Source organism: Dipodomys merriami, unplaced genomic scaffold (assembly GCF_024711535.1).
Source record: "Dipodomys merriami isolate MVZ:Mamm:240054 unplaced genomic scaffold, mDipMer1.0.p SCAF_5, whole genome shotgun sequence".
Classification (NCBI taxonomy): Eukaryota; Metazoa; Chordata; class Mammalia; order Rodentia; family Heteromyidae; genus Dipodomys; species Dipodomys merriami.
In genome coordinates, this window is record NW_027206068.1 from 60,067,748 (window position 1) to 60,080,547 (window position 12,800).

Genomic DNA, 12,800 nt, shown 5'->3' on the forward strand with positions numbered 1-12,800 from the left:
AGGACTTGGTCCTCAGGCAATCACTGGGATGCCTAGGTGGTCTGAAGATGGTGATATTCATCTGTCACAATGTTTTCAAGATTCCTTTTGTCTAAAACCTACCAAGAAACTTCATTTTTTCATGTGTCTTCCAACAGTTATTGCTAACTGAACCTTAGGCTAAGCAAAGCACTATATTATAACAGAGCAGTGTAGTGATCTTTCTGGCTCAGAAAACTCAGGCCATCAAGGTCTACAACCTAGAGTTCAATCTTTCTTTTATTTCTTGAGACTGGGTCTCATTATGTAGCCTAGACTGGCCTTGAACTCACATTTTCATGCTTCTGCTTCCCAAGTGCTAGGCTCCCAGGTATGTACAGCCACTTCTTGCTCTAAAACCTTTCCTGCTCATAATGGTTAAATAGATATCAAAGGAGGGAACTGCTAAGAGTGATCCAATAAAAAGAAGGTACTATTTGAGCTATTCCTTCATGTACCTATCTCTGGGTTTCTCCATGTATTATAAGGTCTAAAACATCACTAAGAACCTTGATTTAGACTCTAGGACTTATTTGACAGAATAGTCTAGGAACTTTCTTCTAGTCTCTCTCCATTCAAAATGAGGATACTTTTCTAGTTTTATTGGAATTCTTCCATTTCTTCTTTATGGACATACCAAACTTCAACAAAAGCATTATATTTTTCTGTCTATTTCCAAATCAACTATCAGCTATCTACAGAAGCTGCCAATGGTGGGGCTGGGAAGGTGGTTCAGTGGTAGAGCGCTTGCCTTGCATGCCTGAGGCCCTGGGTTTGATTCCTCAGCACCATGTAAGCAAAAAGAAAAAAGCTGGAAGTGGCGCGGTGGCTCAAGCGGTAGAGCGCTAGCCTTGAGCTGAAGAGCTGAGGGACAGTGCCCAGGCCCAGAGTTCAGGCCCCACAACCGGACCCCCCAATCCTCCCCCCCCCCCAAAAAAAAAAAAAGCAGCAGCAGCCAATGGTGTGCAGGTTGATTTTACTCATGTTCCTACTATCAGGACATAGGAAGAATATAACCTAAGAGAGACTGTGTACTGTGTCATTACAAGGGACACTTAGAAAAGTGCTGGAGTCTTTTGCTATCCCAATGTCCTACATTTTTTTCTTTCTGGTTGTAGGGCTTGGACTCAGGGCCTGGGTACTGTTCCTGAACTCTTTTGCTCAAGGTTAGTGCTCTGCTTTGAGCCACAGTGCTACTTCCAGTTTTCTTGGGGTTAATTGGAGGTAAGAGTCTCACAGACTCTCCTGTGCAGGCTGGCTTTGAATCGCCATCCTCAGATCTCAGCTCCCTGAGATTCCAGATAGGATTAAAAGTGTTGAGCCACCAGCGCGCAACTGTCCTACTTTTTAAAATGCTACTCCTCTTTAGCCTGCATTTCTGGAGAAACAACTCCATTGTTAGCCTCTTTTCTGGTACATGAGAAAAAGTATTGAAATAAAATAGAAGAATTGTGCTGAGACAGCAAAACGAAGGATAGGCCAGTGTCTCAAACCGCCTCCACATCTGCCTCAACACGATCAGTGATTGTTCTGGTGTTAAAAGCTTTGGCCAAATGTTGAACCAGTGTGGAAGCCTACAAATATGAACCCAAAAGTTCCTTGAACACTAGCACTATACTTTATTTCCTAATTCAATCCTCTCATATTTCCTAGTTCCTTTTTAAAAATTTATTTTTTTCAACTGCTATTATTTTCCTAGGTTCTATTTTCTGACTTCTGATCCCACAATTCCAATTATACCATACTTTGTCCGTGTGTGTGTGCGCGCGTGTGTGTGCGTGTGTGCATGTGTGCTGGTATCAGGGTTGGAACTAAGAGCCTGTTTCCTTGCATGGCTTGCTTACTCACAGCTGGTACTCTGCCACTTGAGTCACACTTCCAGTCTGGCATTTGCTGGTTAATTGGAGATGAAGAGAGCTGGCTTCAAACTGCAATCCTTCAGGTCCCAGCCTCCTGAGTAGCTAGAATATAGGCATGAGCCACTGACTTCTATCATATTTCTTAGTACTCTGTGTGTGTGTGTGTGTGTGTGTGTGTGTGTGTGTGTGTGTGTGTGTGTGTGTGTGTGTGTGTGTGTGTGTGTGTGTGTGTGTGTGTGTGTGTGTGTGTGTGTGTGTGTGTGTGTGTGTGTGTGTGTGTGTACATGTGCACACACACTGGTACTGAAAATCAGGGTCTTGTGCTGTTACTTGTCTTTTTTGCTCAAGGATAGCATTCTACCACTTGAGACACCTAGCCATTTTAGCTTTTTGCTGGTTAACTGGAAATAAGAGTCTAAATGGGTTTTTCTGCCCAGGCTGGCTTTGAACAAACCGCAATCTTCAGATCTCAGTCTCCTGAATAGCTTTGATTCCAGATGTAAAGCACTGGCGCCTGGCTTTGTCACTATTTCTTAAGCTTCATAATTGATGTTCTGAGAAATATGAGAAATTCAATGCTTGGATCTGATGTCCTAGTAGGTAATGGAGAATAGTATAGCTTTAACTGATAACCCAGCTGGGGAGATACTCCCATACTGGTCTCCCACACTGGTCTCCAATTCCATGCTCAGCATCTTTTGGCTTTAAAGATCTTCATGTTAGGGGCTGGGAAGGTGGCTCAGTGGTAGAGCGCTTGCCTTCCATGCCTGAGGCCCTGGGTTTGATTCCTCAGCACCACATAAGCAAAAAGAAAAAAGCTGGAAGTGGCGCTGTGGCTCAAGTGGTAGAGTGCTAGCCTTGAGCTGAAGAGCTGAGGGACAGCGCCCAGGCCCAGAGTTCAGGCCCCACGACCAGACCCCCCCCCCAAAAAAAATCCTCATGTTAATGATAAGAAGTTGAGCCAATACAGAGAAATTGAAATTAATGGCAGAATTTCTTCTAATCCCAATTTGAGCCAATATTTGGGTCATCTGATGTTCAGAAAGCAAATATGATATTCTAGAATGAAAAGGTTTATGTTACTTCACAGTGACCAACTAAAAAAGCCAAGGACTTAATTGCTAGTATCATTTTTAAAAAGCAAGCTTGGACTTGCTGCAATAAAACCAAACCAGTTTGCCTTCTTGCTAGGATGGCAAACAAAGCAGCAAGTCGTGGCAGGAGCTATAGGACCTGAAGACCAAAAGAGAGACTGAGTCATACACAGGTTCAAGGGTAACAGGCATGTTAGAGAAAGAATTACTAAGAGGTAGGCCATCTCAAACCCTTTTGCTAGCATCTCAGTGTTATCTCTTATTTCTGCTCATTTCCCACCATCATGTCACAGCCTTCTATAGAAGCTGCAAAACTGGTTTAGCAGCAAAGATCACATACACCAGGTTGGCAGTACATTTTATTTTCCTGTATCTTAGGGAAAATTACAATAATTTTGTTCATAGTACTGCTTTGAGACCCTTTTTCTTGTCCCTTTCTTTAAATTAAGAAATTGTGCCCATAATTGGGACCTCAGATTTAATTCACTTTTCTGTCATACATCAGTCCCACTAAAGGAATCTGAATTTGGTGGAGATTAATTCTAGAATGTGTGGGTGGCTGCCTTTAGAGCTCACAGGAGACATGTCCCAGCTAGTTTCTGCAAGCGCACAGGACATTCTGGCAGTTTCTTTTCCAAAGAGAAAGGAATTCAGACTCACTTGTTTACCTACTATGCACAAGAAACTTCTTTAGATTTCCACTTAGTACATTTCAGAATAACCCTACGAAAACCGCAGCACTAAGTTATATTTTACAGAAGAATTAACTGAAGTTCTAGGTAACAGAGTAAGTGGCAAGCCTCAAACCAACAGACTTACCTTCAATTTGCTTTAAGGAAATTAGAGGCTATATACTCATACCAAAAAGACAGAATAAAGCAAAACAGAAGCAGAGAAATGCAATTATTTTACTGCTTTGACCTGTGACAGCTTGTAGTTAAGAATGCTAGTTTTACCAGAGAGATTATTCTTCTACTCTGGCAAAATATATCACAGAGATAGTCATGTACTATTTTTCAGTCATGAATGCCACCGTTAAATACCAGCTACATCTGGGGCATGAAGTTATTAGCCCCTTAGTAAGCTACAAATAATAGTACTCTTTGGTTTGAGATTTCAATTTTTTCTTTTTCTTGAGATAGGGTATTACACCATGTAATCTTGGCTGGCCTCTCAACATCTTATCTTTGCCTAAGCCTATAAACTCTGGTACTAACCACTATGCCTGGCCAAGATTTGATATCTTAACACTAAAAGAACTGTTGGGAAGCATTCCAAAGAATGAGAAAGTAAACTATTTTTTTAAAGACATTAAAAAAACAATCTTCAGAGGGAATAATAATGCTCGATAGGAAATATACTCACTACCTCACTCATGTAAATGTAACCCCTCTGTACAGTATCTTTACAATAGAAAAAATTTAAAAAAGGAAGTCATCTTCAGAAGAAGTTAGACTTTATACCATTAACAAAGATTTGTCTTCTCATGGTTTAGTGGTAAGACTGCCTGCCTAGTAAGCTAGAGGCTCTGAGTTCAACTACTACGAGAAAAAACATTGTTTTTTAATTTTAAATTATTTAAAATTTAAGTTATAATTAAAATATAAATTATAATATCTACTTATAAAAATGCAAATGATTTAAAATTTTCTGAAAAGTATAAAAGCCCAGGCCCTAATTTCAAGCCCCAGGGTCGGCACACTCCCTCTCTAAAATCTTACCAGGTCACAATAATCAAAATTGGACATTAGCAGCCAGACACATAGACCAGTGGAACAGAACAGCCAAAAAATGAACATTAATGGCCAAATGATTCCCCCGCCCCGCTCCCTGCGTCATGGGCCTTGAACTCTGGGCCTGGGTGTATCTCTGAGCTCTTCAGCCTAAGGTGAGCATTCTACAACTTGAGCCACAGCACCACTGGCCAAATGATTTCTGAAGAGTACTAAAACCATTCAATAGAGAAAGGAGTCTTTTCAAGTTGTGGAGAAAACTGGATATCCACATGTAAAAGAAAGCTAGGTGTGTGTGTGTGTGTGTGTAAAGGAGTCTTCCAAGTTGTGGAGAAAACTGGATATCCACATGTAAAAGAAAGCTAGGGGTATGTGTGTGTGTGTGTGTGTGTGTGTGTGTGTGTGTACGCGTGTGCATGTGTATGTGTGTGTGTAAATATCCACATGTAAAAGAAAGCTAGGGGTGTGTGTGTGTGTGCACGTGTGCATGTGTATGTGTGTGTGTAAATATCCACATGTAAAAGAAAGCTAGGGGTGTGTGTGTGTGTGTAAAGGAGTCTTCCAAGTTGTGGAGAAAACTGGATATCCACATGTAAAAGAAAGCTAGGGTGTGTGTGTGTGTGTGTGTGTGTGTGTGTGTGTGTGTGTGTGTGTGTGTGTGTGTGTGTGTGTGTGTGTGTGTGTGTGTGTGTGTGTGTGTGTGTGTGTGTGTGTGTGTGTGTGTGTGTGTGTGTGTCCACATGTAAAAGGAAGCTAGGTGTGTATGTGTGTGTATCCACATGTAAAAGGAAGCTAAGTGGGGTGTGTGTGTGTGTGTGTGTTGGAACTTGAACTCAGGGCTTAGGTACCATCCCTTAGCTTTTGTGCTCAAGGCTGGCACTACCACTTGAGTCAAACCTCCACTTAACAGCCTTTTTGGTGGTTAATTGGATAAAAAAGTCTCATGACCTTCCTGCCCACACTGGCTTTGAACCACAATCTTCAGATTGTAGCATCCTGAGTAGCTACTATTATAGTTGTGAGCCACTGGCACTAGCTAGGAGGCTGGATCTTTACCTAATCATATACAAAAAAAAATAAGTAAAAAGAAAGTTATAAAAAGTTACAACTCAGGCCAGTGCCAGAGGCTCAACGCCTGTAATCCTATCTACTTAGGAGGCTGAGATCTGAGGATCATGGTTCAAAGCCAGCGTGGGCAGAAAAATCCATGAGACTCTTAGCTCCAATTAACTACCAGAAAACAGGAAGCGGTGCTGTGGCTCAAGTGGTAGAGCGCTCGCCTTGAGCTGAAGAGCTGAGGGACAGCGCCCAGGCCCAGAGTTCAAGCCCCACGACTGACCAAAAAAAAAAAAAAAAAAAAAAGTTACAACTCTTTGCAGAAAACCTAGGTTACAAACTTAGGACATTAGATATGGCAATAATTTCCTAGATGTGACAAAGAATACAAGCAACAAAAGTAAAAGCAGATAAGCCAGGATCTACATCAAATTTCAGGGGTTACTGATATTGCCCAGGGGTAGAGTGCTTGCCTTACAACACACAATGCTATGGATTTGATTCTTAACACTGCAAAAAAATAAAAAATAAATAAAAACACCACTCCCTAAAACCAACAACTAAGGTTCAAGGTCAGCCAGAGCAGGAAAGTCTGTAAGAATCTTATCTCCAATTAACTACCAAAAAGCAGGAACTGGTGCTGTGGCTCCAAGTAGCAGGGATAGTGCCCAGGCCCTGAGTTTAAACCTCAGGACCTGCAAGAAAACAAAACAAAGTAATCACAAAACCAAAGAATGTAACAGACTATAAAGGCAACCTACAGAATGGTAGAAAATGTTTGCAAATCACCTGATAAAAAAAATTAATATACCAAAGACTATCAGCTCCTATAACTCAATAACAACAAAAAAACACCTCAATTTAAAAAATCATCAAGGGAGTGGACCTTGGTAGGTCACATCTATAATCCTAGCTACTCAGGAGATCTGAGGATTGTGGTTTGAAACCAGCCAGGGACGGAGAGTCTATGAGACTCTTATCTCCATTAACAACCAAAAAACTGGAAGTGGACTATGGGCTCAAGAAGTAGAGTACTAGGCTTAAGTAAAAAACACTCAAGGACAGTGCCCAGGCCCTGAGTTTCAAGCTCCAGAACCATCAGCAAAAAATAAAACAAAAAACTATTTATCATTTGAAGAACTATTTTTCTTTTTTTTTTTTTTTTTTGTCGGTCGTGGGGCTTGAACTCTGGGCCTGGGCGCTGTCCCTCAGCTCTTCAGCTCAAGGCGAGCGCTCTACCACTTGAGCTACAGCGCCACTTCCGGTTTTCTGGTGGTTTATTGGAGATAGGAGTCTCACGGTCTCTCCTGCCCGGGCTGGCTTTGAACCGCGATCCTCAGATCTCAGCCTCCTGAGTAGCTAGGATTACAGGCGTGAGCCACCAGCGCCCGGCTTGAAGAACTATTTTTCTAAAAGAGATACATAGTTAAATAATCTATATATGAAAGAATACTAAAGATCACTAATTATTAGGGAACTTTAAGTCAAACCCACAGTAAGATATGTAGCTTCATGTGTTATGGTGGCTGCCTATAAAACAGACAAAAAAAACCCACAAAATTTCTAGCACCTAAAACAATTGTGTTGGCAAGCATATGGTAAAATTAAACCAAGTACAATGCTGGAGGGTCTTTAAAATGGTTCAGCCACTATGGAAAATGGTTCCTCAAAATAATTTTTAAAATAGGGCCATAGCTAGGCACTGATAGCTCACACCACCATGCTACTCAGAAGGCTATCTGAGGATACTGCTGTCTACGGCCATACCACCCTGAACGTGCCCAATCTCGTCTGATCTAAGTATACTGCTCTGAAGTCTGAGTCCTTGGGTTCGATTCCTCAGCACCACATAAGCCAAAAGAAAAAAGCTGGAAGTGGCGCTGTGGCTCAAGTGGTAGAGCGCTAGCCTTGAGCTGAAGAGCTGAGGGACAGCGCTCAGGCCCAGAGTTCAAGCCCCATGAATGGATCCCCCCCACCACCCAAAGAAAACCAAAAAAGTATAGTGCTGGCCTTGAGTAAAAAACTCAAGGACAAGCCGGGCGCTGGTGGCTCACACCTGTAATCCTAGCTACTCAGGAGGCTGAGATCTGAGGATCATGGTTCAAAGCCAGCCCGGGCAGGAGAGACCGTGAGACTCCTATCTCCAATAAACCACCAGAAAACCGGAAGTGGCGCTGTAGCTCAAGTGGTAGAGCGCTCGCCTTGAGCTGAAGAGCTGAGGGACAGCGCCCAGGCCCAGAGTTCAAGTCCCACGACTGACCAAAAAAAAAAAACAAAAACAAAAACAAAAAACTCAAGGACAGTGCCCAGGCCTGAGTTCAAACGCCAGGACAGGGGGAAAAAAAAGGCTTGCTACATCATCTAACAACTCCACTTCTCAATGTAAATCCAAAAGAAATGAAAGCAGGGTTTCATAGATGTTTGTATATGTGTTTATAGCAACATTTTTCACAGTAGCCAAGGGAAGGAATCAACCTCAATGTACATAAACAAAAGACTGGACAGTATTTTTTTAAAAAGACTGGATAAATAAGGTAATGTGGTAGTGCACTTCTATAATCTTAGCACTTGGGAGACAGAGGCAAAGGCAACAAGAATGGATAAAAAAGAAATTCTTACACACAGTACCACATGTATAAACTCTGAAAAACATTATGGTGAATGAAATAAGCCATAAAAGGTTTGTAGGGTGATCAAATTCAAAGAATCTTCAAGTAGGATGGTAACTGCTGATGTGTGAAAGGGAGAATAGGGAACCACATGCTAATGGGTACAGTTTCAGTTTTGCAAGGTAAAAATATTGGCTGCATAGTACCTTAATACTACGGAATTGCTGTAGTTTGGGTATTAAGTGACCCCCACCCCAAAAGCTTATTTGTTGCCGGTCTCTGGTGGCTCACACCTGTAACCCTAGGTACTCAGGAGGTTGAGATCTGAGGATCATGGTTCAAAGCCAGCTCAGGCAGGAAAGTTCATGAGACTCTTATCTCCAATAAACCACCAGAAAACTGGAAGTAGTGCTGTGGCTCAAGGGGGTAGAGTGCTAGCCTTGAGGTGAAGAGCTGAGGGATAGTGCCCAGGCCCAGAGTTTAAGCCCCAGGACAATGACCACCAGCACCAGCACCACCACCAGCACCACCACCAGCACCACCACCAACAAAAGGCTGATTTGTGGAAGATACCATCGAGCTTATGGTGCTAATGTGAGGTGACTAAATCGCATGACAGCTCTAATTTCATCAATGGATGAATCCAATGAATTCCCAGCTGAATGGGTTATTGGAGGTAGGGCTTAGATGAAGGAAAGCAAGTCTTTGAAAGAGTGTATTTTGTCCCTGCTCTTTGTACTCCCAGAGAGTACTCATGAGGTGAGCAACTCTGCCTTTCTGTATGATGTTGTGTCTCACCACAGCCCAGAAACAAGAGCCAGTCAACCATGGACTGAACCCATGAGTCTAAATAAATCCTTCCTCTCAAGTTGTATTCTCAGATATTTTGTCACAACAATTAAAAGTCTTAACACAACATTTGAAAATAATTGCTAACTGAGTGTCTCATGCCTATAATCCTAACTACTCAAGAGGCTGAGACTTGGAGGACTGCAGTTCAAAGCCAGCCAAGTAAAAAAAAGTCTAAGCTGGGCACCAGTGATACATGCTTGTAATCCTAGCTACTCAGGAATTTGAGATCTCAAGATTGTGGTTTGACACCATCCCAGGTAGGAAAATCTGTAAGACTTTTATCTCCAATTAACCACCAGAAAACTGGAGTGGAGGTGTGGCTCAAAGTAGCAGAGCAAGGCTCAAGTAGCCTTGAGTGAAAAAGCTCAGGGACAGCACCTAAGCCCTGGGTTCAAGCCCATGATCAAAAAAAAAAAAAAAAAAAAAAAAAAAATTCAAGCCCATGATCAAAAAAACAAAACAACAACAACAAAACCACCAAAAGCTATGTGTGTATGTATTTATATATATATGTGTAAATATATATATATATATATATATATACATATATATATATGTAGAGAGAGAGAGAGAGAAAGAGAGAGAGAGATTCTACCTTCAACTTACTAGTAAATATGCTTGACTAGAGGATGGTTCAAGTGGTAGAGAGCCAGTTGTTAAAAGAGCAAAGGTTCAAGTTCCAAGACTGGCACACAAGAAAATGTCAAGATGTTAAATTTTATGCTTATATGTATTTATTATAAATAAAAACTGTTTTAAAACTGTTTTCAAGTTGGGCTAAATGACACTATCATTTTTTTTCCTCTTTACAATATATCAGGTAGTTTTCTGTATCAGTGTGTGAAAGTTACTATTTACTAGTATAGACATCTTAGGAATTATTTGACCATGGCCTATTGATGGTCAATTAGAATATTTCCATTTTCCCCTCACAATGCTCATTCTTTGGTTGACATATCTTCCCACAAGAATATGAATATGAGTCATTGCTTCAAATTTAGCCAAATTCTAAACTTTAGATACAAGGAGCAGGAAAGAGAATGATGTGTGTATGTATATGTACATAATACTGAAATAAGCTTTGTATGTGTATGAAGATAGCACCAGGGAATGCTGTTGAAAATAATGTGGGACAGAAAAAAACAGAGTGGAGGAGTTAATCCAATTAATGTGTAAAATATCATGGTTAAACTCGTATGTATACCAAGGACCATACCTTGATCTTATCAATAATATTGAAAATTTGAAAATATTCTAAAGGTTTACTAAGAGGCACTAAAAGGAAATGAACCAAGGAACATCTTTATAGAGATGATAGGAAGACTATGTTAACTGTTTAAACTGTTTGTATGTTCATAGTTAAAAAATACTCACACTTAATTAACATTTTAACTAAGCTTTGATCCAGAGTTGTCAGCATGGGCCTTATGGACCTATCTTACCAGAGTGGTATTTCATTTGCACAATTTTGAAATTAGAATTAGAAAAAAAATCTCTAGGCATAGGAAAAGTACTTGGATTTACTTCAGTCACCGTTACTTTTTAAGGTTTATAGCCAATGCTTCACCTAATTCAGGCATTTGCATTCTTCATTCCTGAAGCCAGATGAGACCTAAGGACTTAAAGAGACATAGACAGATCCCCCAAAGGGTACTGAGCTAGCTGCCCATTGCCTTCACTTACCTTTAAGCCAGCTAGTTCAAATGTAGATGTGATATGACTATATACAACATGGGGATTTCTCAGACTGGCTTTTTGTGCCAATTTGTGCAATGCAAGGCCAAACAGATACTAAACTGAATTTACAAGACATTTAAAGAAACATAGTTTTTCTATATACCTCAGCTGCTGTTCATGCTCCTTTTATAGGCCCCAGCACAACTTACCTAGTGACTTGCTTGTGGAAATCTGTAAGTTGTTTGTGTGTCACTGTGACAGCTCCCACAGTTGTCTCCTTTGGCAAACCTTTCAAAGAATTCTCTAACCACCGACAAAAAGTCTGTATATACAAGAAGGATGAAAGTTTTAAAAGGAGATTAAATTTATTCACCGGAGACCCTAAAGTACTAACAAAATCCCACAGGTTTATACAAAGTAGAATTTGTTTCCATAGAGCTGAAACAAATAAGACAATTATCAAAAGGTACAAAACTCAAAGGGTTGAAGGCAACATTTTGGATAGAGATCTTCCACATCTTGGAAGTCTTTTTTACATGAGGCTACTAGTTCTGATCTTGTCATTAAACTTTTATTTTAGGGGCTGGGAAGGTGGCTCACTGGTAGAGCGCTTGCCTTACATGCCTGAGGCCCTGGGTTCGATTCCTCAGTACCACATAAGCAAAAAGAAAAAAAGCCGGAAGTGGCGCTGTGGCTCAAGTGGTAGAGTGCTAGCCTTGAGCTGAAGAGCTGAGGGACAGTGCCCAGGCCCAGAGTTCAGGCCCCATGACCAGACCCAAAAACAAAAACAAACACACAACAAACACACACACACAAAACTTTTATTTTAAAAATTACATGAGGTTCTGATGTCAAACCCCAGTACTGAGCCAGGCGCTGATGGCTCACGCCTGTAAGCCTAGCTACTCAGGAGGCTGAGATCTGAAGATCGAGGTTTAGAGCTAGCCTGGGCAGGAAAGTCCGTAAGACTGATCTACAATTAACCACCAGAAAACCGAAGTGGTGCTGTGGTTCAAGTGGTGGAGTATTAGCCTTGAGCTGAAGAGCTGAGGGACAGCACCCAGGCCCAGAGTTCAAGCCCAATGACCAAACCAAACCAAACCAAACCAAAAAAAAAAAGCATACTAAAATAGTTACTTAATGCATACATATAATATGAATCCAGAATCTTTGAGGATTTTAAAGCTATCTCTCTCAGTATGTTATAGTTATTCAGTTGCCTTATACTACCTACCTATTCTCTGGGTCAGGAAAATTTCATTCTTACTGCTATTTAAATATAATTTTATATCTGAGCAGAGTCTCTTTTATACAAGCTTGGTGTGGTGATTCATACCTCTAATCCCAGCAGGAGAGAGGCTGAGGCAAAAGGATCTAAGTTTGAGGATATATACCTAATCAATATCTCATATTTTTTTCAAATAAATAATATAAAAGAACTTTCAAAGGCACAGAAATGCCTTTCTTCCTCAAATTAATCAAAATTCTAGAAACTGCCAGGTGTTGGTGGCTCACAACTGTAATCCTAGCTACTCAGGAGGCTAAGATCTGAGGATCTTGGTTCAAAGCCAGACTGGACGGGAAAAGTCTGTGAAACACTATCTCCAAGTAACTACCAACAAGCCAAAAGTGGAGCTGTGGCTCAAGTGGTAGAGCACTAGTCTTTTTTTTTTTTTTGGTCTGGTCGTGGGGCCTGAACTCTGGGCCTGGGCGCTGTCCCTCAGCTCTTCAGCTCAAGGCTAGCGCTCTACCACTTGAGCCACAGCGCCACTTCCGGCTTTTTTCTTTTTGCTTATGTGGTGCTAAGGAATCGAACCCAGGGCCTCGAGCATGCAAGGCAGGCACTCTACCACTGAGCCACCTTCCCAGCCCTAGAGCAGTCTTGACTGAAAGAGTTGAGTG

General features: G+C 41.2%; 1 protein-coding gene across 2 annotated transcripts in view; it reads right to left on the reverse strand.

The window, feature by feature from the left end:
* The window catches only part of Tnpo3 (transportin 3), a 93,468-nt gene that overhangs the window by 3,646 nt on the left and 77,022 nt on the right, over positions 1 to 12,800 (reverse strand). For both annotated transcript variants that reach the window (XM_069996720.1, XM_069996721.1), the window contains exon 21: positions 11,108 to 11,220. In XM_069996720.1, coding sequence (XP_069852821.1) covers positions 11,108 to 11,220 — 113 coding nt within the window. The remainder of the gene's footprint in view (positions 1 to 11,107; positions 11,221 to 12,800) is intronic.